Source organism: Simochromis diagramma, unplaced genomic scaffold (genome assembly GCF_900408965.1).
Source record: "Simochromis diagramma unplaced genomic scaffold, fSimDia1.1 OVJJ01000402.1, whole genome shotgun sequence".
Classification (NCBI taxonomy): domain Eukaryota; kingdom Metazoa; phylum Chordata; class Actinopteri; order Cichliformes; family Cichlidae; genus Simochromis; species Simochromis diagramma.
Window position 1 is genome coordinate 8,863,774 of NW_024386972.1, and position 24,540 is coordinate 8,888,313.

The 24,540-nt window shown below is 40.0% G+C and overlaps 3 protein-coding genes and 1 long non-coding RNA gene across 6 annotated transcripts; all 4 read right to left on the reverse strand.

The window, feature by feature from the left end:
• Positions 1-27: 27 nt before the first annotated feature.
• LOC120737980 (PDZ domain-containing protein 7-like) lies at positions 28-10,292 on the reverse strand. Of its 2 annotated transcripts, XM_040038959.1 has the most exons (18): positions 10,089-10,292; positions 9,442-9,543; positions 9,104-9,317; positions 8,432-8,569; positions 8,138-8,312; positions 7,848-8,024; positions 7,265-7,412; positions 6,045-6,105; positions 5,776-5,950; positions 5,458-5,681; positions 5,209-5,373; positions 4,382-4,497; positions 3,376-3,467; positions 3,114-3,205; positions 2,812-2,883; positions 1,787-2,401; positions 1,107-1,207; positions 28-776 (listed from the first exon to the last, which is right to left on the reverse strand). In XM_040038959.1, exons 3-18 carry the CDS (start codon positions 9,264-9,266, stop codon positions 633-635), a joined length of 2,658 nt encoding a protein of 885 aa, XP_039894893.1. In that variant the 5' UTR covers positions 9,267-9,317; positions 9,442-9,543; positions 10,089-10,292; the 3' UTR covers positions 28-632. The 2 variants fall into 2 exon arrangements, with proteins under 2 accessions (XP_039894893.1, XP_039894894.1); XM_040038960.1 differs by lacking the exon at positions 10,089-10,292 and having other exon boundaries at positions 9,442-10,063.
• A 6,783-nt stretch (positions 10,293-17,075) lies between these two features.
• LOC120738112 (peroxiredoxin-like 2A) lies at positions 17,076-19,527 on the reverse strand. The gene is made up of 5 exons (XM_040039174.1): positions 19,175-19,527; positions 18,937-19,028; positions 18,009-18,149; positions 17,666-17,830; positions 17,076-17,539 (listed from the first exon to the last, which is right to left on the reverse strand). The coding sequence occupies exons 1-5, from the start codon at positions 19,317-19,319 to the stop codon at positions 17,426-17,428; spliced, it is 657 nt and encodes a 218-aa protein (XP_039895108.1). The 5' UTR covers positions 19,320-19,527; the 3' UTR covers positions 17,076-17,425.
• A 590-nt stretch (positions 19,528-20,117) lies between these two features.
• LOC120738113 lies at positions 20,118-20,738 on the reverse strand. Its single transcript, XR_005696897.1, has 2 exons — positions 20,562-20,738; positions 20,118-20,243 (listed from the first exon to the last, which is right to left on the reverse strand). It is a non-coding gene; the product is annotated as an uncharacterized LOC120738113 (long non-coding RNA).
• A 61-nt stretch (positions 20,739-20,799) lies between these two features.
• Positions 20,800-23,906, reverse strand: dydc2 (DPY30 domain containing 2). Of its 2 annotated transcripts, XM_040039175.1 has the most exons (5): positions 23,741-23,906; positions 23,348-23,510; positions 21,807-21,899; positions 21,382-21,552; positions 20,800-21,148 (listed from the first exon to the last, which is right to left on the reverse strand). In XM_040039175.1, exons 2-5 carry the CDS (start codon positions 23,492-23,494, stop codon positions 20,825-20,827), a joined length of 735 nt encoding a protein of 244 aa, XP_039895109.1. In that variant the 5' UTR covers positions 23,495-23,510; positions 23,741-23,906; the 3' UTR covers positions 20,800-20,824. The 2 variants fall into 2 exon arrangements, with proteins under 2 accessions (XP_039895109.1, XP_039895110.1); XM_040039176.1 differs by lacking the exon at positions 21,382-21,552 and having other exon boundaries at positions 23,741-23,903.
• Positions 23,907-24,540: the final 634 nt, after the last annotated feature.

The following is a 24,540-nucleotide window of genomic DNA, read 5'->3' on the forward strand; positions in this document are numbered from 1 at the left end:
TTTATTACACCAGGTCTTTCCTTCATGTACAGATGTATTTTCTCCCATTTTTAATTCTTTGTTTACATTTAGTATTTTCTGGTGTAACTTTTCAGAAATCCTTCTTGCTAGCTGCTGTCCACAGGAATATTGTGAATGGTCCGTGTCTGCCCTCTTCAGGTAGAAAATTGAATTTAAAGCCACCTTAACGTGGATTCTTATTAATATTCAGTCCACTGGGGCTTTCAAAGGCACTCAAAAGTTGAAGTTTGCCATCCTGCACAGTTTAAAATTCAGGAGCATAACCTACAGTTATCCATCTGTTATGCACTAATGGATATTGGTCAAACAAGTTAAAAATGTTCTGGACGGGCACTGGCCCCAGGGTTGTGAAAAAGTGAGAGATTTCATTTGTACACAAACACAACTTTTTTGGTTTGTTCATTTTCTCTTAAATATTATCTGCAGCTTTGTTTCAGTTCAGAAAGTTTCTGTGTCCTTGTTCCCAAATTTAACTTGAATGGCAAAAAATGCATACCAGACCTCAGCAGTGTGTGTGCTGGTAAAAGTTTACCTGTGTCCAAGTTAAATTCCGGAGGCTGCTTATCACTGGATATTTTTTTCTAAATCCACAAAAGCATCTCAGAGTCCTTTCAAAGATCTTTGGGGACTTTGACAACAAACTCCATGGGGTCTTTGGCCTTATTGCTGAAGGCTTTTCGGATTATGTCAACGGCATGCTGATGGGTGACCCCTTGCAGTGAAACAGCATCCACAGACACCAACTCAAATCCAGCCTGGGAAACAGAGGGAGATCCAGTCAGACACTGACAGAATAAATGCACTGAACTATATACACTCATTGGCAACTTCATTAGGTACACCTATTCAACTGTTTGCTTGCAAATATCTAATCAGCTAATCACACATGGCAGCAACTCAGTGCAAACCTAGAAATGAATGGGCTTCAGCAGCAGAAACCCACACAACGTGCTACTCCTGTTAGGTAAGAACAGGAAACTGAAGCTGCAATTTGCTGCAATCACTAAAATTGGACAATAGAAGATTTCTGCCTGGTCTGATAAGTCTTCTTTCTATAAGATTTCTGTTTGGTACTGTCATGTTACCTTGAGAACTTCACAGGTGGAGGCAGCTCCTCCAGGAAAGATCTTCTCAATCTTCACCACCGGCTGAACCTTTGACTCCATCCCACCAGATATACTGATACCTGCAGCATCACAGCAGCACAAGTCAGAGGCGTACTTGGAGGCATACATAAACAATGTCATATTTGATCTAAATATAGGAAGTAAATACAAAAATGTATGTCATACAGTTAGTATTTTCCAGTGTTTTCCACAGGATCAATCAATTCCATGCATACTGTTGCAACACAATGCGTTCTTGCAGCTCGGCATTATGTTTTGAGAGCCAGGGTATCGAGGGGCAGGCTACCACATGAAAATCAAGCATGTCAGCTTGTTTCCAGCCTCAGATTTTTTTAGAAACACATTTCACTGGATTATTTTTCTGATATGTGATAAACATTTGCAATTGAAATGATTTTTAATTTTCACTTTGATATGTGAGAGCAGACTGCACACATTGTTTGTCCAATTGTTTTTAAATGGCTGAAGGAGAAGGCTGTATACCAAGCATCTCTTGCTCAGAAGCATTACTAAAAATTACTTCCATTATTCTGTAATTAGTCGCATGAAAATTTATAATGCCTCAGTTTAACTTGGTTTGGGAAACTAGGTACAAAGTTATTCTGAATGTGAGAGTGGCATCAAATAAAGTTACTTACCCAGAGACTGTTTGGTCTTGGAGATGCTGACAGTTCGGAGCTCATACTCCTGTTTGGAGTCGCTGCCATTGATCCTGTCCTCAGAAGAAGCCTGATGACCGTTCACCTGTTCACTCCCCAGTTTCTGATTTGAACCAAACACCTGCGACAATAAAGGCCGACTCCTGCGAGCAGCGCTCTGCAGCGTAAACACGGCTTCTTTACTCCTGTCCCCACTTTTCTCCTTTTTGCCTTTAGAGCGACTGTTTCTTAACGGCGGCCGTCCCTGTTCTAAGTTCGTATCTCCCTTATCTGAAGCAGAGTGCAGCGACACCTCATCAAAATGGACGGAGCGAATCGTGCCGATCTCTGTCTGGAGAGGCGGCCTGGAGTCGGTGCTGCGGGCCAGCAGCCAGTTGGGGAGCACTGGACTGGCAGCTGGAGGTCTGAGGTCTCTGGACTCTGTGTTGTATCCATCCACCGGTATGTCCAGCAGAGGTGTGAAGGACCTGGAGGTGTGGAGCCTGTCTTTGGACACACGGGGCCCAGTCAAGCTGAGCTTCTCCAGCTCCTCCAGCAGGTGGCCCTCCTTCTCCACCTCCTCAGCACTGTGGAGCTCAAAGCCTCCCCGGTAATCTAGAAGGAGAACAAATGTTGTTACAGGAACTATTTTCAAGTTCAATACACTTTCACTTCAGGCTGAGGTTTGAAAATGTTTCACAGTTGAATGGAAAGTATGGAAGCCCATTTAACCCCCCCAAAGATCTCAAACCTTTTCAATCAAACATAAATAACAATAAAAGAGGTTAAACAATAGTGCCAATAAACACTGTTTTACTTTTCCAATATAAAAATCACATTCATCAACATAGTTTTACTTCATTGGTCCTTTCATCCCTCCTTGAGTGGATTTATGTCTCACCAATATGCTTAAAGAAAAAAAAAAAGAATTTCATCCTTAGAAAAGCTAGACCAAGAAAAGGTCAGTGTTTATCCAAGATAATAAATCAAAAAAAGAGTTAAGATATTGCAGTGGAAGTGCTGACCTGGGATGGGAGTGATGAGGCGCCGTTTTGGTGTTCGACCAGAAATGGGAGAGCGAAGAGGAGGAGTCCGGACTACAATGGAAAGATAAGACAAATGCAACTTTACAGAAAGGTGGTAAATGGTGATAAGACAATCATATTTTACAGGGCAGAGAATTTCTGGGCCTACTGAGGTCCTACTAAACTGTGTTAGGTTAATGCAAATTTTTGGGCTAACTGAAAAGATACGGTTTGTAATATCAGAAAACAACTCTGACTCTGATGGTGCTCGAATATCATGATCAGATAATTCTCATACACACCTGAGCGATACTTGAGGATATCGTAGGCCTCGGCTTCAATGGCAGTCACCATGTTATTGAATACACTCAGATCAGAAGGAGGAAGCAGCATTCTAAAACACGTGGATGAACAAAAAATACGCTGAGTCATTGTTCTTACATCTTTAATTAGTCTTCAGCTCCTCAATGAGCAACGTTTGGATTTCAGTTTGAGATGGTTATCCTGAAAAATCCTTCAGCCTCTCTGGAAACATTTCCAACGCCATTGTTTCCCTGTCCTTACCTCACTTCTCTAAGCAGCAGCAGCTTTTCAGGTCGGTCCAGCACAACCAGCAGTTGACGTATCAGATTTTCCACTGAACAATCTGCTACGTACTGAGAGAGTAAATACATTTAGTAAGCATTTAGCAGCTTTTATTACTTCCTTACATTTACAAGTGGACACTGAAACAAACTGTCCAAATGGGCCATTCTCACACCCAGGGCGTCAAAGCTGCCGGCTTGAAGGTGTCCTTTAGCATCTTTGCCCTGACACACCAACTTATGACATCAGTGAGACAGTACTTCACAGTTATCCTGTGATTTTACACCATGCATGGTTAATGTTGCAAACTGGCCTGTTTTCATGCCAATGAAAAATCCCTAAACAATAAAATGTTCTTTTCTCCTGCCTGCTAAACCTAAGACTACTGCTACAGCTACGCTAACACATCGCAAGTCTCTAAAACAGGACTGTTACCTCTCATCAAAGCATAAATGCACCTTGGCTTCACTTACTAATCACTGTGTAGAAATGTTCCAATATCACAAACACAAAGTAATTGTACATACAAATTTACCACTGGATTAAAGACACCTGCACACCAGCCTATTTTGTTCTTACCAACATGCGTATGTCAGTGAATCAGACAGAAACACAGTAAAATTGCCACGCCCACAATTCACAATATATGGAAAAATTAACTGAAACTATCATGTCTGAGGACTGTGAAGAGGATCCAGTTTTCCTAAGTGTTTCTGTGGAATGGATGGCAGTAAAAGACAGCCTGACTTTCACCATATGTGCACTCATGATCTAAGGTAGTTTGAAATTTAGTTGGAGAAAACAAACAAATTCAGCTAAGAAAATATTAATGAATCCTGTTTTTTTTTTTTTTTGTTAAAACATTGTTACACATTTTTAGTGGCATCTGACAAAAAAGGCATTTATTACTCCCTTGGATGAGGACACTACAGAGGTCAACACACAAACACTCAGTATGCCTACAGATTTTAACTCAGCGTCCTACCCTTCTGCACGTCTTCATTACAGCAGCCACTTCCTCCTCAGTCAGCAGCCTGCGGGCCATGTCCTCCACCACTCCAAGCATCTCTGAATTTGGCATCTCACCAGCCCGTCCTCCATCTAAAAACATTGCAGAGTGGAATCAATATTGAGTATGTGTGTCTAAATCAGGCAACCACCAAAGACTTCAATCCGGCCCACTGGATGGTACCGGGAAATGCAAAGAGGGGATTAAACTTAGTACTTCTTAACTGTATTTTCATAAGTTTTATTGCTTTTCTTGCTGATAAAGACCTCCCCCATGACAATTCACCATACACCAAAGTAATTAGCTAATAAATAAACAATTAGATGCCGGAAAAGCTCCTGTTTTTTCCACTGCCCAGTGATTGTTTCAGTTTGTCTGTTTGCTAGCAGGATTACTCAAAAAGAATAAAGTGAAGTGTGTGTGGAAATTATACTAGAGGTGGTGCTTGATCCAACAAAGTGATCTAGGAAAAAACGATTCTTTCTGTGACAAATTGGAACATATTTCACATAATTTCTTCAAAAATACACTTAAACTAAAATAAGAAAAATTGGAAGATATCTTGATATAAAGGAAACATCACAAACAAAATATTTGAATCTATGGACTCAAATCACATGCGATATGAAGACATTTTCAGCATTGACAGGTATCAATTTGTGTACTGTCTATTTGCTTCATGTTATTTCTCGTTTGCTGTTTTAATTGCAGAAGATATTTCAGCATCTTCGCTGGCCGCACATCTCATTTTCAGTTTGATATAATGTGAATGTCACTGTAGCAATGAAAAGCAAGGCAGCTACCTTTCCCAGCCTTGTCTTTGGACGGGGACTTTGAACGCCCCCTTGAAGTGTCTCTCTTCCGTCCACCCTTGAAAAGCAAGTTAACGAAGGTCTTCGAGCGCTGCAGGGTGCTCTTCTCCTCGGGGTCCTTTCCTTTCTGCTTCTTCTCTTTTTTCTGCTTTATCTCTATGGTGGGGTAGTAACAGAAGGTTATTTACTGTACCGTTTAACCATTTCATTTTGATATATTTCACTCTGCTTCACTTTCACCTGACACAGTCACTTGGCTCTGTGACCTGGTGATGGGTCGGCTTGGCCTGCTAAGAGCCAGCAGCACGGCTGTTTTGGGAGACAATTTCTTCCCTTTGCTCTCCTCTCCACGAATCACCGTGTCTTTGAGCAGAGTGGTCGGTCCCAGGCTGCGAGTGGTGTCTGTCCCAGATCTCAGAGGTAGATCTGTCTGAATGGCAGTCTCTGTCTGCTCTGACTCAGACCTGAACATAAGAACTATCAGCATCACATGTGGTGTGGTCTGCAGAAGAACTTTAGCTTGAGTGCTTCTAAAGGGGAAACAAACCAGACACAGACCTCTGGTCCTCGGTGGAGATGCAAACGTCCACCATGTCAGAACCAAATGGCAGGCTGGGCGGGAACATGACCTGCGACAGGCCGCTCAGAGAGCTCACCGGAGTCCCAGATGACAGAGAAGAGGCTGAAGAGGATTCTGAGCCCTGGGAGGAAGACTTCTGAGTACCATTGGCCACTAATAAAGAAAGATTAAAAGATTTAAAAGGATAAATTCACTCTGATATAAACAGAACAGAAGAAAACTTTAGAAGAAAAAAAAACATACATACATTTATTAAGCCATCTGTATTCTGCCACCATCTCCTTATAAGCAGGGTACCGTCCTGCTTCCTGTGAAGATAGGGTCACAGATATGCAAATAGATACAGTAGAAACAGTTAAACTTTTATGGGATCACTATATTTGACAAAGTGTAACCGGAGAACCACACGCCCAAAAACCTACATGACGAACACGTTTCCTTTCCAGACTTTCTAGTAATCTTTGATAGTTGGGATGGTTTCTAACTGTAGGATCTGTTTCAGTTACCAAAGTAAAAGATCTCCCAAACAAAAAAGTTGCACAATACACCGGCTCTATGCTTTGATCAGCACCTGATCCCAGCTGCCTGGTGAATAATGCACATGGCCTGGCTATTTTTCACAGTGCGAAACCCAAGCTCCGACAAGTTAAGTGAGTGAGGAATATTATGACTGCATGCCAGCTGTCGGCTCTGCCACACTAACTGCTGCTATATCGACCACGTAGCCATGCGACTGGAGTAGTTTGTGTTTGTGAGAGAATTCAAGATGAAAGTCAGGTAAGAGGTTAGAAAGGTGATACATGTCGGATCATCTGAAAGAGGCTTTAATGAAAGGGCTGGCATGCTTCCCATAAAAAAGACCGACTGCAGAACACAACGAGGCATCTTTAGGTTGTTAAGATTTTATTTAGCAGCAAACATCCAACTGAGACAGCTTTACTTCTACTAACACAATGTCAGGGCTGTGGATACAGCTAGGCATATGGTTTATTGACATCTTTTAATCAAAAGTATATATCTCAAACAGACCATAACATAACTTTATAGCTACTTTAAGCCTGGGCTCAAAGCAATACACTGTGCTGTAGCTATGCACCTCTTTTCAGGTCAGAAACTTTCTGAAGCCTCAGTTTCCCAAATTAAGCCACTATGAAGCAAGATTTTCATCTTATCCTGGTAACTTCAGGGTTCACCCTGGGTTATCAGTGTCAATTTAAGACTTAGAATCACTGACTTTGGTGTGACAGTTAGTATAATTTTATAATTATATAAAATTAGAACTTTATATAGTTAATATATAATTATATTAACTATAATTATGTAGTTAATCTAATTATATATTTTTAGAATTATATTAACTGTTTGTGTACCAGATTAAAAACCTAAACATTTTCTAGAGGCTATGATGTTCTTTGCATTTAACAAGCAATGTATTCTGCAATTTATGTCATACATCACCACCCTCACCTTGATGGTCAGCATAACATGTGTGTGACTCTTCAGGACCTCAACAGCACTGCTGTGGCTGATGTCCTCAAAGCTCACTCCATTGGCAGCCAGAATCTGGTCCCCCATCTTAATTCCGTTTTGCTCAGCCAGACCACCAGGATCCAATCTGGGACAATGAGACAAGCAAGGGTTTAAATGATGAACTGTGTCAGTATTTTGAAGCTCAAATACCAAATGCGTATCAGCTGCTGTTTGGATTTGGAGCTGTTGGTTTAACAAAAAGCAAGACTCTGAAACATTCTGAGTAGTTCTACGTCATTACTTGTACATTTTAGAAGAAAATGATCCTCAGATGAGTCAACAATAAAAACTTATTGTTTATTGCAGCGATATATTAGTGGCAGAGATTTTTTTATTGACTAAATAAACAGAAAGAAAAACATACAAAAAAAATTACGCTATGAGAGGAGTGCATGTCAAAAGTTGGGCATTCAGGCATGTTTCAAACTTCCTTCTTCCCTTTTTAATTCCATTTAAATTTTATGAACATGCTTCTTTCTTTCTTTCTTTCTTTCTTTCTTTCTCTAGCAGGTGTACGTACTTGGAGACATAGATGCCCAGACCAAACTCCTGTCCCCCACGGATGTTGAAACCCAGGCAGTAGTCATCAGAGGTGGTGTAAAGGTGGACAATCCTTTGCAGGGCGCTGCCTGAGCTGGCCTCAGAAGGTGTCCGTCCACTCTCCTCCACCACCATACGCCTGTGAATCAGGTCCACCCTAAAAAAGTAACAGCACACCTCACTGCTGATCACTACAGGGAAAAAAATCTGACAGATTTTTTAAAAATAATTTTTGGGGAATAAACATGAATAGGAATACTGCTTTATTACCAGGTAGTTTTCTCCTTGGAGTAGCGGATACCAGGGACTTTGCCAACACGTCTCACCACCATCCTTAGCCTGTTGTTGCCCGTCAGCACCTTCACAGCACTGCTCATGGTGATGCTCTCCAGGCTGATGCCATTCACCTCCACCAGTTTGTCACCTACAAGCAGGCCTGCTGCCTCTGAAAACAAGCACACAAATAAAATACTGTGAGCAACAAACACAGCAAATGTTTATTCTGTGCACTCTCACATCTGTGGCTACATCTATTTATTTCCACAGAGACTAAATTAATCTTACCTGCTGCACTGTTGTCCTCTACCTTACTGACAAAGATGCTGAGACCATGTTCTGAGCCTCCACGCACACTGAATCCAAGCTTGCCGTCCACACACTTATCCACCGTGATTGTGTGGAGGTCCTCGCTATCATCACCACCTAAAGTGTTTAAAGTCAAAAGTTGTTGGTGATTGTGGTGGATATTTCAACGGGGTCAAGTATCTACGGAGTTTGTAATTAAAAACATTTTTGGCCAGTTTTCAGAAATAAAATTTTTCATTCCAGGTCTGCTTTTATGTTTAAAAATGCTGCATTATCTCATTAAACATACTCCAATTAGCATAAATTAGCATCTTGCATTACGACATGCAGAAAAATCAAGACCTTTTTCTTTCTCTTAGTATAAAAGAAGACATGTTACAGAAGCACAATAGCCCCAAATATTAAAACTAATCTGCAGTGCCTGTGCATTTGTCCACAGAATTTAATTCTTGTGATTGTAAGCTTGAGTATAAAAGTGTTGTGGATTCATGTTGTGAGACTTATGCTTGGTTTAATGTATTGATAACAGAATGCTAAAACTATTTGTCCGCTCTCTATGACTAATAAATTAGAAGGAATCACTGTTTAGTCATCAGGAGACTGTGTGTTACAAACTGCACTACACCAGCAGCCAGCTTGACTGCTCCTTACCATCCACAGGAGAGTTGATGAGGATGACCCGACCCATTGGTGAGGAGGATCGGATTCCACGCCGGCGCTGCTCCTTCTTCCGTAAGAGGTTGCGCGTAGCTGTGTGTGACCCTTGGGTCCCTGGGGTCTTCTCTCTGCGGGATGGGTCTGACGACTGAGCCATGGAGGCTGGCGGGGTCTCCTTTCACACACTCTCAGCTCCACGCAGAGGACTCTACAGGAGCACAGAGCAGACGGATTGTCTTGTATTCCCTGCATGGTGATACTGCATTATACTCACATTTAAGAGAACTTCAAATCACTCGTATGTGCAGTGGTGTAAACTGGATTTTACTCACTGAGGTTGGCTGTTTTCCCACATGATAAGTGACTCTTTTGCTTCCTGGAGTCACACTCTGGCCCATTCCTGCCCATGTTGCATTGTTCTCACCTGTCTGAGTCTCAGAACCAAATCAATATTGGATGCATGAATAAAAACTTGCACATCATATGAATACACCATAATGCATTTGGATGTAAAAGAAACAAATAAACAAAAACCTGTGGAACATATGGAGCTACCAAATTCTTTCCAAATCAGCTCAGGAAAGGTTCACTCTTAGCTATTCTTGCTGCAGAAGGTGAGGTAAGAAATAGGATTTAACTGGTTTATTTAAGTCCTGTCTGACCCACTTAAGAGTCACGAAGTCACATGGTGCTGATGCTATGGTTACATGTCACTAAGAGTTACCATCTTGGGGTTCCCCCTGAGCGCCTCACTGAGCTTCAGGACCAAGGACAGCGACGCTAAATAACGTCAAAAGTTACGTCAAACGGCCAAATTTAAGTTTAGCATATAAATATTCAAATGAGAAAACGTGTAATAAACGTGCTCTGCGTCTTAATTTAATCCAGCTTCTATAGTATCTAAAACGTCAGTGCTAAATTTGGATATTTTTTGCAATATGGTGTCTGAGAAAATAAAGACGCGTAAATAAATACCTACCACTCATTTCGTGCTCTGAACACCGCTGACTTCTTCTAACGTTTTCTGCTTAAGTACAACCAGGCACTACGAAGCTTCCACTCTATCCTTTCTATTCACCCCATATTCTTTAAATTAAAACAACCAACTCTGCTGTTTCGTATACCTGAGTCTATGTTTGTGGGAAATGACTCAACGCACCTGGCCTGGACATTTCTGGCGTCAACAAAGCCCCGCCCCCACAATCCGTCCATTGGCTGGATTGCGTTGAATTGAGAGTGCTTTATTGGACGCATAACACGCCAATCAAATGACATTGCATAACAGCCAAACTAGCCATACCTATCAAATAAAGGTAGTAAACTGCAAGTAAATCACACAAGTAATAGTTGGATATATTAATTAAAAGGAAATTCTAATAAACTCAATATACTTAAGCACCATTTATATTTATTCTATATTTATTATGTTTATTTTACTGTAACACTGTGGTTTAAGTTGGTTTTCAGGATCAGATCAACAGTAATGCAACCAGAAAAAACGAACTAAGTATGTGTGTCAGAGCTAAATTAATATTTATTATACATGTATAAATTATATATTGCTTGCTTTTAATTGAGGATTTCTCCAGTACTACTCCCTGAGTAAGAATGCAGGCATTTAGAATAGAATAGAATAGAATAGAATTCAACTTTATTGTCATTGCACATGCACAGGTACAGGGCAACGAAATGCAGTTTGCATCCATCCAGAAGTGCTTTAGTGATATAGATATATTACAATATATATTAGTAATAATATAGATATGTGAGTATATTACAGAAATGGGTCTATTATGGTATGTTATAATGTACACGGTATGAAGTATGTTGTGAATATTCTATAACTATAAGTATGTACAGGCTGTAGTGAGTACAAGCTATGTACAGGCTATGAACAGGATATAAATATGAAAAACTATACAGAATATGAAATAAATAACTTTACAGAATCTGAGATATACAGCTATACAGAAATGGGAACTATGCAAGTTGTAAACAGTTGTAGGATTAAAGATTATCAAATGTACAGAATGATTATTTACACAGGGCTATACAGTAGTGCAGTTAAGATAAGTGAGGGTGTAGATAGTTTCTACAGAGGCTATATAAAGTGCTAGTGGTTGTGAGTGGTGGTTCAGTCCATGTTATTATTGTGTGTTTGAGGGTACAGTTGTCCATTGTGGGTGTGTGTATGTTCAGTCCATGAGTTTAACGTGGGTCAGATGTCAGGAGGCAGAGTTCAGGAGTCTGACAGCTGTGGGGAAGAAGCTGTTCCGGTACCTGGTGGTCTTAGTCCGGAGGCTCCTGTGGCGCCTCCCAGAGGGCAGGAGGGTGAAGAGTCCATGTGATGGGTGACTGGGGTCTTTGATGATTTTCCCAGCCCTTTTCAGACACCGCTTCCTGTAGATGTCTTTTATGGCAGGAAGTGGTGCTCCGGCGATGCACTGGGCAGTTTTCACGACCCTCTGCAACGCCTTCCGGTCCGAGGCAGAGCAGTTCCCGTACCAGACTGTTATACAGTTGGTCAGGATGCTCTCGATGGTGCAACGATAGAAGTTCACCAGGATGTCTGAGGACAGGTGGTTCTTCCTCAGAGTCCTCAAGAAGAAGAGGCGCTGGTGAGCCTTCTTGACCAGCTTGGAGCAGTTGGTCGTCCAGGTGAGATCCTCGGAGATGTGGACTCCCAGGAACTTGAAGCTGCTCACACGCTCCACAGCCGTCCCCTTAATGTGGATGGGTGGATGTGGGTCAGCATTCCTCCTGTAGTCCACGATGAGCTCCTTGGTCTTCTCGGTGTTAAGCAGCAGGTTGTTTGTGTCGCACCACTCAGCCAGACGATCCACCTCCTCCCTGTAGGCGGCCTCATCGTTGTCACTGATGAGGCCAATCACCGTGGTGTCATCTGCAAACTTAGTGATGGTGTTGGAACCATCAGCAGGTCTGCAGTCGTGGGTGAAGAGGGAGTAGAGGAAAGGGCTCATCACACAGCCTTGTGGTACACCGGTGTTCATCGTGATTGTAGATGAGCAGCGGTTATCCAGCCGGACATGTTGGGGGCGGTTGGTCAGGAAGTCCAGTAACCATTTGCAGATGAGGGAACTGATGCCCAGGTCTGTCAGTTTCCTGATGAGTTGTGAGGGGTGGATTGTATTGAATGCTGAACTGAAGTCTATAAACATTTAATTGCTTTTTAAAAATGTGAAAATACAATTTCTTATTGCCAAAACTGCAAACATTTCCATGAAATTTTAAAAGCTATGAACTAGAAATAACTTTTAATAGCTTGACATGTTATGAACAGCCTGTTTTCCTACTCCATATACAGTCAAAGGAGCTTGCAAAGAAAAGCGTCTGGACTTCTTTAAGTTACTTGAAGACGTTTCACCTCTCATCCGAGAAGCTTCTTCAGTTCTAAGGTCAAATGGTGGAGAGTCCCAGATATAAACCTAGTGGGAGTATCCCCCCACAGAGGGACAAAAGGACCCCCTGATGATCCTCTGAGCCAATCAGCCAGAGTTTCGGGTGAGTTCATTGTGAAACCTGGCCCCACCTTATCATGAGAATACCTGAGATCAGTAGCGTGTATTTTGTATGTTCAGTGGAGACATGTCACGTCAGTTGTTGTTCTACTAGTAGAAACAACAGTGACAGTTTTTTCCTGGGCCCAGTAAATTGATGCCATTCTTGCTTGACCCATGCTGTCAAAAGGTTTGGTCTTCTCTGAACCCAGGAATTCAATATTTAGCCAAACCCAGAGAAAATGGGTTTAACTAAAGCCGGTGGTTGTGCAGTGGCTGAAAGGCACTTGCTCCACTCACTGTTGGAATTTCTAGTTGGACTGCTGTGAGTTCTGATTGCAATTAAAAGTATTTTTTGTCGTCCTCTGGAGCTTGAATAAAGTCCAAGGAGAAGAAAAGGAGGTAAATATACGCCAAACTGTGCATTTGCTTTGAAAGCAGCAGGAAGGAATGATATGAGACTGGAACTTATTTGGGCTATTTAAGCTTTTGTTGCATGCACCTGCAACATTCCGTGGCTTTAATCCACAGAGAGAAAAAAACTGAAACCTTCATGTTTATGAAGTAGTTACATAAGAGAGTTTGTGTTGCCAGTATTTAGGTTTGTTTTTATTTTTTTCTTATACCAGCGATGGTCTCAAAGCTTCTGGTTCTATTGTGCCATAATGGTCACTTTGAAAGTGTGCTGTCCTTTGGATGTTTGCCTTCTCTTCACCCTTCTTTTTTTTCTCATCCATGTGCTGTACTCATCATCTCTTCTGCTCTCTCCTCCTGTGAGGAATACAGTCAGTATGTGTCAGAAAAGCCAAATCTCTAATATCTGATGTGATTATTAGGTTATTATCTCATAGATTTTCTCTGCCTATTTTATACAGTGACCCAATCAAGAAATATCAGCTATCAGAAAAGCAACATTTGAATGGACTATTTCATGCCATAGTCCTATTTGACATTGTTTTTTTTAACTGGGATGTTTTCGTCTACATTTGATTTATTACATACAATTCATTCTCTGTAGTGTCATTAAATATATATTAATACAGCTTGAGCAATTGATCAATGTTTCAGTCATTATGCAAATGTCCTGTTTATAAGGTTGAGGAAAGCTACATTGAGAGCATCTCCCAACCTTTGTCCAGTTTAACAAGATCAACTTTTTGGGATTGCCCTACGGGATGATTGTGGTGACGGACTACTAGTCTATTGTGCGCTGCACACGTGGGTTTGAATCCCATCCTTGTTGCTGTACTTGGGTCTTCAATCTGTTGGGATGTGGTGAATTACATCCTGGGTCACTTCTGTTATACTTCAAAGATCAAACACAGGAAGATATCTGTCTCTGCTGAAGGAAAAAAAACAAACATGACCTCATGCACAAATGAAATCACTGCAAATTAAATGAATGAAAGGCTTGGATGTGTTTACTAGTCTCATAATATTTATAATTATACCTTAACATTTTTTTTGTATAAATAAAAAAAATTTCATGTCGGCATATACTTGAAATATTACATTAAATATTTGTATTCTTTTTCTAAATAATACTGAAGTCATTGTTTCTCTTCCATAGAAGTGAGGTGTAGATGATGCTTCAGAATAGAAGCTGTCAAAGCGGTGACTGTGGTGTGAGTGCAACTGTGGTGTTTGTGCGGGTCACGTGACTGAATCTTACTGGCAAACTTCTGTGAGAAAATGAACATAAAAAATGAGTTAACACAAAAGTTAGCCCAACATCATCACTTTAACAGACTAATGAAGAAGCTTCTTGAATGTCACAGATTTCAGTGGAATAAAAACTGGTCTGCTGATCTGGTAAAGCTGGGCTAAAATTTGGGTCATGGTTATGGTTGATATTCCTAATGTCACACAGTTAGTACTGCCACTGTAACTTAGTGTTCACAAACCTGAGGTCAATGCCTCAAAGAAGCTTAGTAGAAAAAGGGGAAAAGGATAAGAAAGAAAATGCTTCATAAATTACTGGATTATTTCATCTCTGAAAAGCAAAACAATCAGAAGGAAAAAAGTTTTAAACTGTTTACCACTCAAGGCCACATTAGGGACGTAACATATGACCAGAGTGAGGAAACACACTCTATCTCCCTGTAAGGATCACAAGTTATTAATATATAATTGGTTGTTTTGTGCCTTTTTTCTCCTACTTTAACCACATTTTGGAAGCTTTTTCATAGCATTTAATGTCATCACAGGGAAACTAGTAATGATTGTGTGGACATGTCTGTGAAGGTTCTCAGTCATCCAGGTCATCGTAGTCAAAGGAGCTTACCCACACCCATTTTCACACCTTGGCTCAGGCGATTAGAGGATCATCAAGGATCATCAAGGGGTCCTTTTGTCCCTCTTTGGGGGGATACTCCCACTAGGTTTTAAATCTGGGACTCCCCACCATTTGACCTTAGAACTGAAGAAGCTTCTTGAATGAGAGGTGAAACGTCTTCAAGCAACTTAAAGAAGTCCAGACGCTTTTCTTTGTAAGCTCCTTTGATTGTGTGGACATGTTTTTGAGAAATCCTTAATCAATTGTCCTCAACCACTGTGAATCTCTGGTGAACAACTTTTCTTTTTCTCTTGCTTTATCAAAATGTCAAATGTAAGATAAAAATTCTACTTTTAGCAAAGCTCAGACCTGCTCTGTCATTTTTGGGTTTTTTTTAATGTTTTGTCTTTGCATTCTTACAGCTGTGTTTTTATGTATCATCTTATACTGCAATGATCGTACCGTATGTATATCTGTATGTTTATTCCGGAACTCCTGCCAGACGACTGGTTCAATCTTCATGAAACTTACCCCATAAACTGGTTTCACATTGTTAGTTAATATGTTTTCCTTCAAACTCTCAACTGTAACGGTCCGAAGTTACCAACGGTTTGGCAGAAACAGTCTGTAGGGGAAGTTTTTGTTTGATGTGTGGAATAATGTAAAGTAAGTGAAAATTGTAGAAAACTTTTACAAAACACACAAATGATCGTTTTATATAATAAAAATCAAAAGACAAGCATATTCTCTGATGACAAGAGAGATAAAAGTCAAGTGTAAAACCAAAATCCATTACTAAACATCTGACTAGACCTAGTGATACACCCATGACTGGCCCTCCATGCAAAAACACAAATAGGCTGCTTCAGTACAATTTGGTTGTGTTGGGAGGCGAACAGTCCTGACCTTGAAATATCCAATATTAAAGGTTTTCAACACAACTCCCACAAACAATACTAAATAGATCTAAAAATGTGAATTATATCTCTAAACTGAAATGTAGTCATGTAATTTTCCTCTCTGCACAGGGCTAAACCAAGTTTCCTCGCTATCAGAGCCACAGCTCCACTCCTCAAAGCATATACAATGCATTTTTATTTAGATTTTGGGTAATGTTTGGTTTTTAAATAGACAGTAGACCCCTAACTTACTTGATATTGTTTTTTCCCCCAAACATTTCTCCCCTTAAGTTCTTCAGACAAGAACAGGAGGGTGAACATCTGTGTGAACATTAGGGTAACCAGTTCCTCCAGTGAGAGGGTTCTGACTTTATCAAGAATAAGCTAAAGTTGCTACAGGTAAAGAGACACATTAAACACATCCCCTTTCAGGATTTAAGAAAGCTGAATGGGAACAGAGTCAGTCATCTCAAGATGGGTAAAAGACTTCTTTTGAGAAACAAAATACTAAAAGGTAAGCCTAATCCAACAATACAGCACATCAAAATACTAATTAAATACCAAATCCAGAATCCCTGCATAATTAAAACAGACCTAAGCAAAACTCCAGTTTCCAAAGAGCAAATTTAACATTTCATGTCTGAAGACAATATTTTTGCATTTTATTCTGGCAATGTAGCTCTCCATGGTGTTTTTCAAAAGGTACAGATGCCTACACCCAAAACTAAAGTTGTAAGACTTTAACACTGTGTAGCAAGGCTTTATCTAACCAATGCTTTTCAATGTTTGAGTTTCATAAGTTTGATTTTTACCCCCCCCCCCAATCTCCTGAGCTTATCCAGCAGATCAGGTTGTGTAACCTGCTTTGTAATTGGTTTCTAAAACCAACACAAGTAGATTACAAAACATGTTTTAAAAGGACCACAGCCATCAAGTCAAGCTCATGTCCCTCTAGGCAGATGAATATCTGCAGTAAAATAGAATGCTCATATTTTATAATCTTAATGAAAATGTTAAAGGAAAAAAAAATAAACAAATAGAGCAACATCCAGGAGAAAATGAAGTCTTTCTAAACACAAGACTCAAAGATGCTTTCTGAACTGTGCTTAGTACAAAGTGACTTTGATAGTTCTCATAACTTAATAAGAGCACTCACCAGACTTAACCTAGATGATGATCTTGGCTCTGAAAACTGTTCCACCCTCCACCCACCCTGGTATCAGTCCAGCTACTGAATAACTTCAATGCATAGAGAAAAAACAAAAATACAAATCTGCCGAGCACCGAAATGTATTTTATTGTTCAAAAGACTAGCCTCATTACTTCCAGGACAGCATAGTGGTATCAGAGTTTTAAGAAAATGAGCATTAAGCATCAGGTCTGCTTCTTCTATAGAGTTTAAAGACAGGCCATCATTAACACACTCAGACTCTTAAAAACAGTCATACTGCAAAATGCATCCTTATCTTAAAGAGACAGGCAAACTATCAAATGTACAAATTTCCTAATTTGAAAGAAATTTTGTCTATACCATATATTTAGACAATGCTGTAGATTTTATGTTATCTGAAAGGTGTTTGTTAATTTTATGAGATGTTCAAAAACACACAAGTAATACAAAGAATTATTTCTTCTCCAAAGACTGTAGTTCCTGTGGCATTTTTCTGACAGCTTGGAGGACATCTTCAATGTTGACTTTATCTCCAAACTCAGTCTCTCTGTGTTCCAGAAGTATTCCCTGCAGGACAAACAGACAAGAGATACTAAACATTTTCTAGTATGATGGCTTCACTCTTCTTAAGAAATTTGTATTGCAATATATTAGAACCATTCCAATGACATTGAATTAATGTGAAATTTTTACCTGCTGTCCTTGCCCGATGACAAAGACCCCACCAAGGACAAAACCCTCTCCGAGAACATTTCCCACGAAGCCATTCCTGAAAGCCCTTACGCCATTCATCCACACTCCAACACGCAGGAATGCCAGGAGACCCAGCTTCCGCTCACGAGGCCCATAAAAACGTCTCTGCAAGCATATCGGAATGCTTGGTTAATTCATGCAGAGCTAAAGGGATTTTTCACACATCCTAAATGGGTCCAAGTGTATTTGGAAGCAGTTATGCTTAAAAACAGGCCAAATGTAGTTTGCAGATAACTTTTGACCATGGTAGAACAGTTCATTAGAGGAAAATAATAAAGTTTACCTTTTCATCCAAGAAGACTTCCCCCTGAAAGTATGGCCTGAAGTTCTTGACCTCTGTGCCGACATCTTCCTTTACAACAGCATACAGAGGAATCCCGAGTTCATCCAGCTGAGGTTTCAGAGAGGACAGCTCTGCAGCTTCCTGCAGCCAAAGAGCATTAAGAATCTTAACAGCTAGCAACTGCGGTTACAAACGGAAAGGTACAATTGAGGGGTCATGTTGTATTCATTATATGCACACTGCCCATATTTTGTGTGGTAAGCAGGGATTGTGGAACAGTACTTGATTGTATTATTACAGGAGGATGACTTTCTGTTAATTCAACAATCTAAATACTTATTTGACCACACTTAATTTTCAGGCCAATTTCATGTAATAGAGCCAAGTCAGGTGGATGCACTGCAATTATGTGCCCTCTCTGACGAGGGGGAAAATAAAATATACTGAGACACTTCTGGGGGCGAGGTGAGCTACTGATTTACATATACATCCTCGTGCCTTTCATAGCTTAGATTTAGAGGATTATAACCACACCAGGTTAAAATACTCCAGAACTACCTCAAATTTATGCTATGCAAATCCACACTCAAAGGTTCAAGTTACAAGAGGCAGACATAGTTGTAGAGTATGTAGGTACTTTATATGAAGAAAGACTGAACTTCACAGCATTTGAGAGCCACTTTGCACCTCCAGTGCAGACATTTTCATAGTTTGTATCATTTTAATACCTGAACTGACACCGAATGTTTGATGTTGTATAAGCTATCCATTCCCTTATTCATTCCCCTATGTTGCCTTTTGGCTACAATTGACAAGAAATGGAAAATATGTGTATGGCAAACTTTCTCTTTTGTGTAGCAGGCAAAACCAAAGGGCTTAAAGTAAGAAGCCAATAGTTTATGATAGCCAACTGTCACTGGAACAATACCTCTCTGCACAAAAATCATCCAGGACGCCGGACTGCCATGATAACTGCTCCAGACTTTTCCCACAGAGACTTGGCTTTGAACGTCTTTATTTCTAAGGAAAGAGATTAGGTGAAAGGGTAAAAGTTTAGCAACAGGCTAAATGCGTAACAAATCCCAGCTGGGAGGGAAAAAACGATTTTAAAACAAACTATTTTTATAATTGCATGGTTTATTTCGGTAAACACAGATATGACTCACCTCCCTTCGTGGTCTTGAGTTCAGCCTCCTCTAAATATTTGAGAGTTGCTTCCAGCGGCGGTGTGAGAAATCTGTCAGTGATGAAATTCATTACACCGGTAACGAGGCCACCGACAGTGGCCACAACATTGGTTACGAGTTCCATTACAGCCTCTTTTTTGCAGCCCGTTCTTGATTAAAGCATCTCAGCTCCGCTGTTGTTGCGCACTCTCCACCGCGCCGCGTTCAAACGCGCATTTAAATTCCAACTCCAGCTGATCTGCCAGCGTTTCCCAAACCCAGGCTCTCTTGGGTGCAGATACTGATCAGATTGAATACAGCTGTATTTCATCAGCGACGAGAAGGAGAACGCAAATGCGGAAACATTCAATACAAACCAGTCATATGCACCAAACTTTGCCCCTCCTCCAGGCTAAAGGTCACTCAACAGCCTGGAAACTGCAGCGTCATCCAGTCCAAATGCCAGCCATGACGAGAATTACTTTGCACGCTTACACAATCAAGCATTTCTATAACAGGATCAATAAAAGCTCATGCAAACTTATATTATCATTACTACTAAAAAGCTAGTTACAGTTTCAGCTATTGTCTGCTCTAATGTGGGTTGAAGAAGCAGACTATCACATTAAAGGTTTTCTTTATTCGCTTGTATGTCACTCCACATTCCGTTAGCTCTGCACAAAGTTTGAGTCAAGGCTGATTTTAAATTCACCTGCTAAAAGGGGGGGACAGTTTATGTGGAATCACTTAATCTCAGTTTAACATGTGGATGTGCCATTGGGATTTCTGACACTGCAACGTGACTGGAAGCCAACTGTGCTACTTACACAAGTGTGATGTGGAAACAAGCACGTGGACTGGGTTGTTTTCATAACTTTTAAAAATGAGGGGATCTTTAACGCTATGCAAAAACAAAAAGGACAAATAAATAAACAATAATAAATTATGTTGGCTCACTATTTATTGTGTATTTTCTTATTCACATATTAGTAACCATTTATGATTTCAGCTTCGGTAAAAGCTCGGACATGTGATGTGATCAAGCTTGGTCTTCTTCCTCTTCTTGGTCCTGAAAAGCAAACAAAGCTGAGTTACAAATTAATCAGTTTTAAGTAAAAAAAAAATAAATAGATATCACACTTGTCAGAATATAGATGTAGACACTGATTCTCAAACACAGAGACACTGGAAATGGTCCCTAAATGACCAGAGAGTGGGAATGATATTCCAATGATTTAGAAAAAAATTATATGATCATGCTATATTTTATTTCACTAAAATTGAAACTGGATATTTTGTAATTGCTAGAAACCAAACATATTTGCTGGGTGCTCTCAAGAAAAAGTTTGAGAACCAATAGATGAGTAACGCATTCACTCAGGTCAACCTTCTCCTGGGAGTCTTCCTCGATAGACGGAGACTTTTCAGGTTCCTCTTGTGAACTCTCAGGTTCCCCGCGCTGCATCATTTCTTCTGCTGTTACCTCAACCTCAGCTGGAGGTGAGGAATCAGTGCTTTTGCTCTTCGGTTCTTCATCACCTGCCTGAGGCCAGAAAAGTTCTGGTTAAGCCTTGTTTTATTATTTCCAGCTTTTGAACAGACCTTGACCCCTGTTTTGAACAGTGTTTGACCCCTGTTTAATGATATTTCTTACATTATCCAGGCAAATATGACAAAATTTCTCCTGACCTTATCCTCATCTTGGTCACCTTCCTTCTCTTCCTTTTGGCTGGTAATTCCTTCCTCCTCCTCCTCGACAGTTTTTTCCTCAACACTATTCGTACTTGGCTCTATTTCTGTGTTTTCTTCTATTTGCTCCATCCTTGTCTCCACTTCAGTTTTTTCATCAGGCTTCTCTTCAAACTGCTCTTTGACCTCTGTGCCCTGCCCCTCAGATAGGTAAGAATGACCGGCCTCTGCAGGTTTTCCTTCAGGTGGCTCTGGACTGGTTGCTGCTTTATCTGTGATGTCCACCTGGTAGATCTCAAACCATTTATAGTCAGTGATTTGTAGTTTCTTTCAAAAACCATATGATGCAAGTCATGAAGTTTTAGAGTGAGCTTGGTAGACTGACCCATCACCAAAGAAAAAAAACAACCCAGAAGCACTAAAGGCTCAAAACCAAAAACCACAGAAATGAAAGGGACAATCAGAAAATATCACAGAGATTGCCACCACCTCCAGAGGGACTCATAAATTCTTATCACCTCCTTTTCAGTGACATTTTCCTGCACTTCAGTTTGGCGATCTTCTGCGCCTTGCTGGTTTTCCAGATTCGGTGTGTTTGATTTCTCATTTTGTACGGGTTTGCTGTCCTCAACGGCTCCTGTTGCGGCTGCGGTGGGTGCTTCAGAATCTGTGGGCTTGTTCTCAGAGAGCTGTCGATGTGTTTATGTTATATGCTTTTAAACGATTTGCTTAAAAGTATTTTGGAGTAATTGGAAGCAAGTGGAGAGGATTGAAACGAAAATAAGCAACTGGTCATTTTAAAGGATAACAGGAGAAATAAGAAAACATCTCAATACATACTAATTTTTTAAAATTTGATGTAAGAAACACAAACAAATGTTTGGTTAGATTAAAAGTTTTGTGTTTTACAAGTAGTTTGCGACTCCTCCCAGGTCTCACTGACCTTTCGCTCCTCCTCCCTTAGCTTCGCCTGGTGTAACTCCTCCTCTCTGGCTTTTGCCTGCTCTTTCTCCAGGAGTGCCAGTTTGGCCTTTTTCTACAAATAAAATTGTGGTTACAACAAAGACGCTTCTAACTATGCTTACATAGCTTACAAAAGCTTTCACCTAGACCTTTTAATCCTTGTAATCCTAAAGTGGCTGTAGATCTCTATAGGCATGCAGGGATCTGTTGATACTTTCTGAGTCAAGGTAAAAAGGTGACTGGGTTTTTGTTACTTTGGCTTTTAATTTTTCAGCTTGATAAGCTTAGACTGTCTAAACCTCTTTTATCCTTTATATCAGCCCTTAAAACCTATGTAAGGACAGAGGCTTTAAGGCACTAGTAGTGTGAGCAGAAATAGTTTCACTGCTCACACTTTAACAGCCAGTGGAAGCTTCCAAGAGCTAATCATCTGTTTCACTGTCAGCTGTTGTTTACTACAGCACTTTTGTAGTTATTATGGTGCTAATTTAACTATTTGGATTCTGTTTAATACTGTATACTGCCACATAAGGCTGATGAATGCTAATAGTGCGACACTGTAAAATACCCCAAGTGTTTACTCCACTGAAAATAATTTAGATTTGAGCACTTGTAGCTTCTTAAACAAATGACACTAATGCTTATTTATGTTAGTTACATAACACAAAGACATATTTGGCTTTAAATTGTGACACCTGGAGTGGGAATAAAATTGACTCAAAATACTTTGAGGGCTTCAAAGTTGGACAGTTTTCAGATTATAAAGGTCAAATTTAAGTTACAAAGTACAAAAAAAGAGAAAAGAACCCCCACCCCAGTTTTAAATTTCTAGTTTTAAAAATTGTGGAGATGTCACCAAGCCAAACATCCATTTCAAAACAGACATCAGAACTGCATTAACTCAGTACTTTTATTTCAAAATAGTATTGCTTCTGATGATCACACCAAGCATTATATTTTGTAAGTTAATGGTGTTGCACCTGTTATTATGCAGCACATGGCTGGTCTCCTAAACACGATATGGACAGAACCACAGCAGCTCAGCCACAGAGCAAGAGTCACCAACACTATGGGTTAGTAACTGCAGAGGTCTACGCTAGACCTTTGGCGTTAACAACACTAAAACTACAATTTAATTCCCAAACTTACAAGGTTGTCATTTACGTTCGCTGCACTGTGACAAAGGCTGCGCCTCATATTAGACAATAAGTTGTGCATGCTACCCCCTACTGACAGGACAACAAAACAGCGACTATTATCAGGGAATTTTTTTCTTCCACGATGCCGATTCTCAATTTTTTTAATTGTTTCTTAGTGGCATTGACAATAATCTTGAGTCTCCAAAACTTATAACAAATAACCAGAAATATATGCAAAAATTAGATCTGTCTGGCTTTCCCCCCTATTAATGCCCCGATTTACTCATCTTTTGATTCAGGTATTTTTTCTGACTGTGTTGTCATAAAATAGCATGACTTGTAAACTGTAACAGGTGCAGTAATGAATAAAAGAAGAGCTCACCTCTGTTTGGTATTCACGGTTTGAGCTGTACTTGTAAAGCCAGTGAGCCAGATACAGGATCGGGTTCGCAGGTCGCTGCTCGGCCACTTCAGCCAGCCCGTCCGCCAGGCACTGACCCAGGTTTCTTTTTAAATACTCCGAGTCCATCCGTATGTTTTCCTGTCTGAATAGCGAAAAACATCATTATATTAACAACTAAAGTGATAAACGCATGTATCACTTTTAATAAACAGCAAGTAGCGTCGGAACAGGAAGTTTCGCAGCAAATAAAACATTTCGGTCGTTTTTGTTTTGTTTTTTTTCTGTTAGCGGTTAGACTAAGCGTTTTTCTCTTCTGTTTTATAAATGTTAGTTTCACACAGTAACTAAAAAACGACAGGAAGACAAACAAACCTATTTCTTCCTGAAAGTCCGTGTGTAGTGGTTAGGGCTCCATGGTAACGGTGTCACATTATTAATCTCCCCCTCAGTGTTTTGAATTAGCCAACTTCTGACTGCTACTGTTCTATACACCACAAGTGTATTCTCCCAGTACCTATAACTGCAGCTTATGCAGTGGAGAACAGTGTGTTATGATTTATGAGTTAATCATCATACATTTGAAAATTTAACACATTTTAACAGCCGCTAAATGACTGTGATTTTTTACTTAATAATAAATAGTTTACACAACAAACCACGTCACGAAACGTGTATCTGGAATTGTAGGAAATCTGTAAATGTACCTGTCTCTAAGGTACCACGAGCCAACTTCTGTAGTTTAAATGTGTTATAGGCTATAAATAAAAATATGTATGTGACAGTCAACACAAAATGCTTTAGACATTTTTCATAGTGCTTGTTTGAGGTGTTTTTTTCTTTTCTTTTTAATTTTCTAAAAATAATTTATTTAATACAGTTCAGTGGGCTGACCTCAGAAACTGAGTATCGATCTTACACGAGTATGGATCTGATAACAATACCAGAACTGGCATCAATACAATCGATATCAATACTCTGTTTCTTTCATCGTTTCTTTTATTTGCTGTAAAAGAATTAAGTAAATATCTGCAGCTACAGTTTTACTTCATAAAGAAAATGTATAATACATAAGGATAGGTACAAAAATAGAGAAACAGAGTTGTGTGAAAAAGTATTTGCCTGCCTTCTTTTCTTTTCTTTTCTTTTCTTGTACATTTGCCACATTTACATGT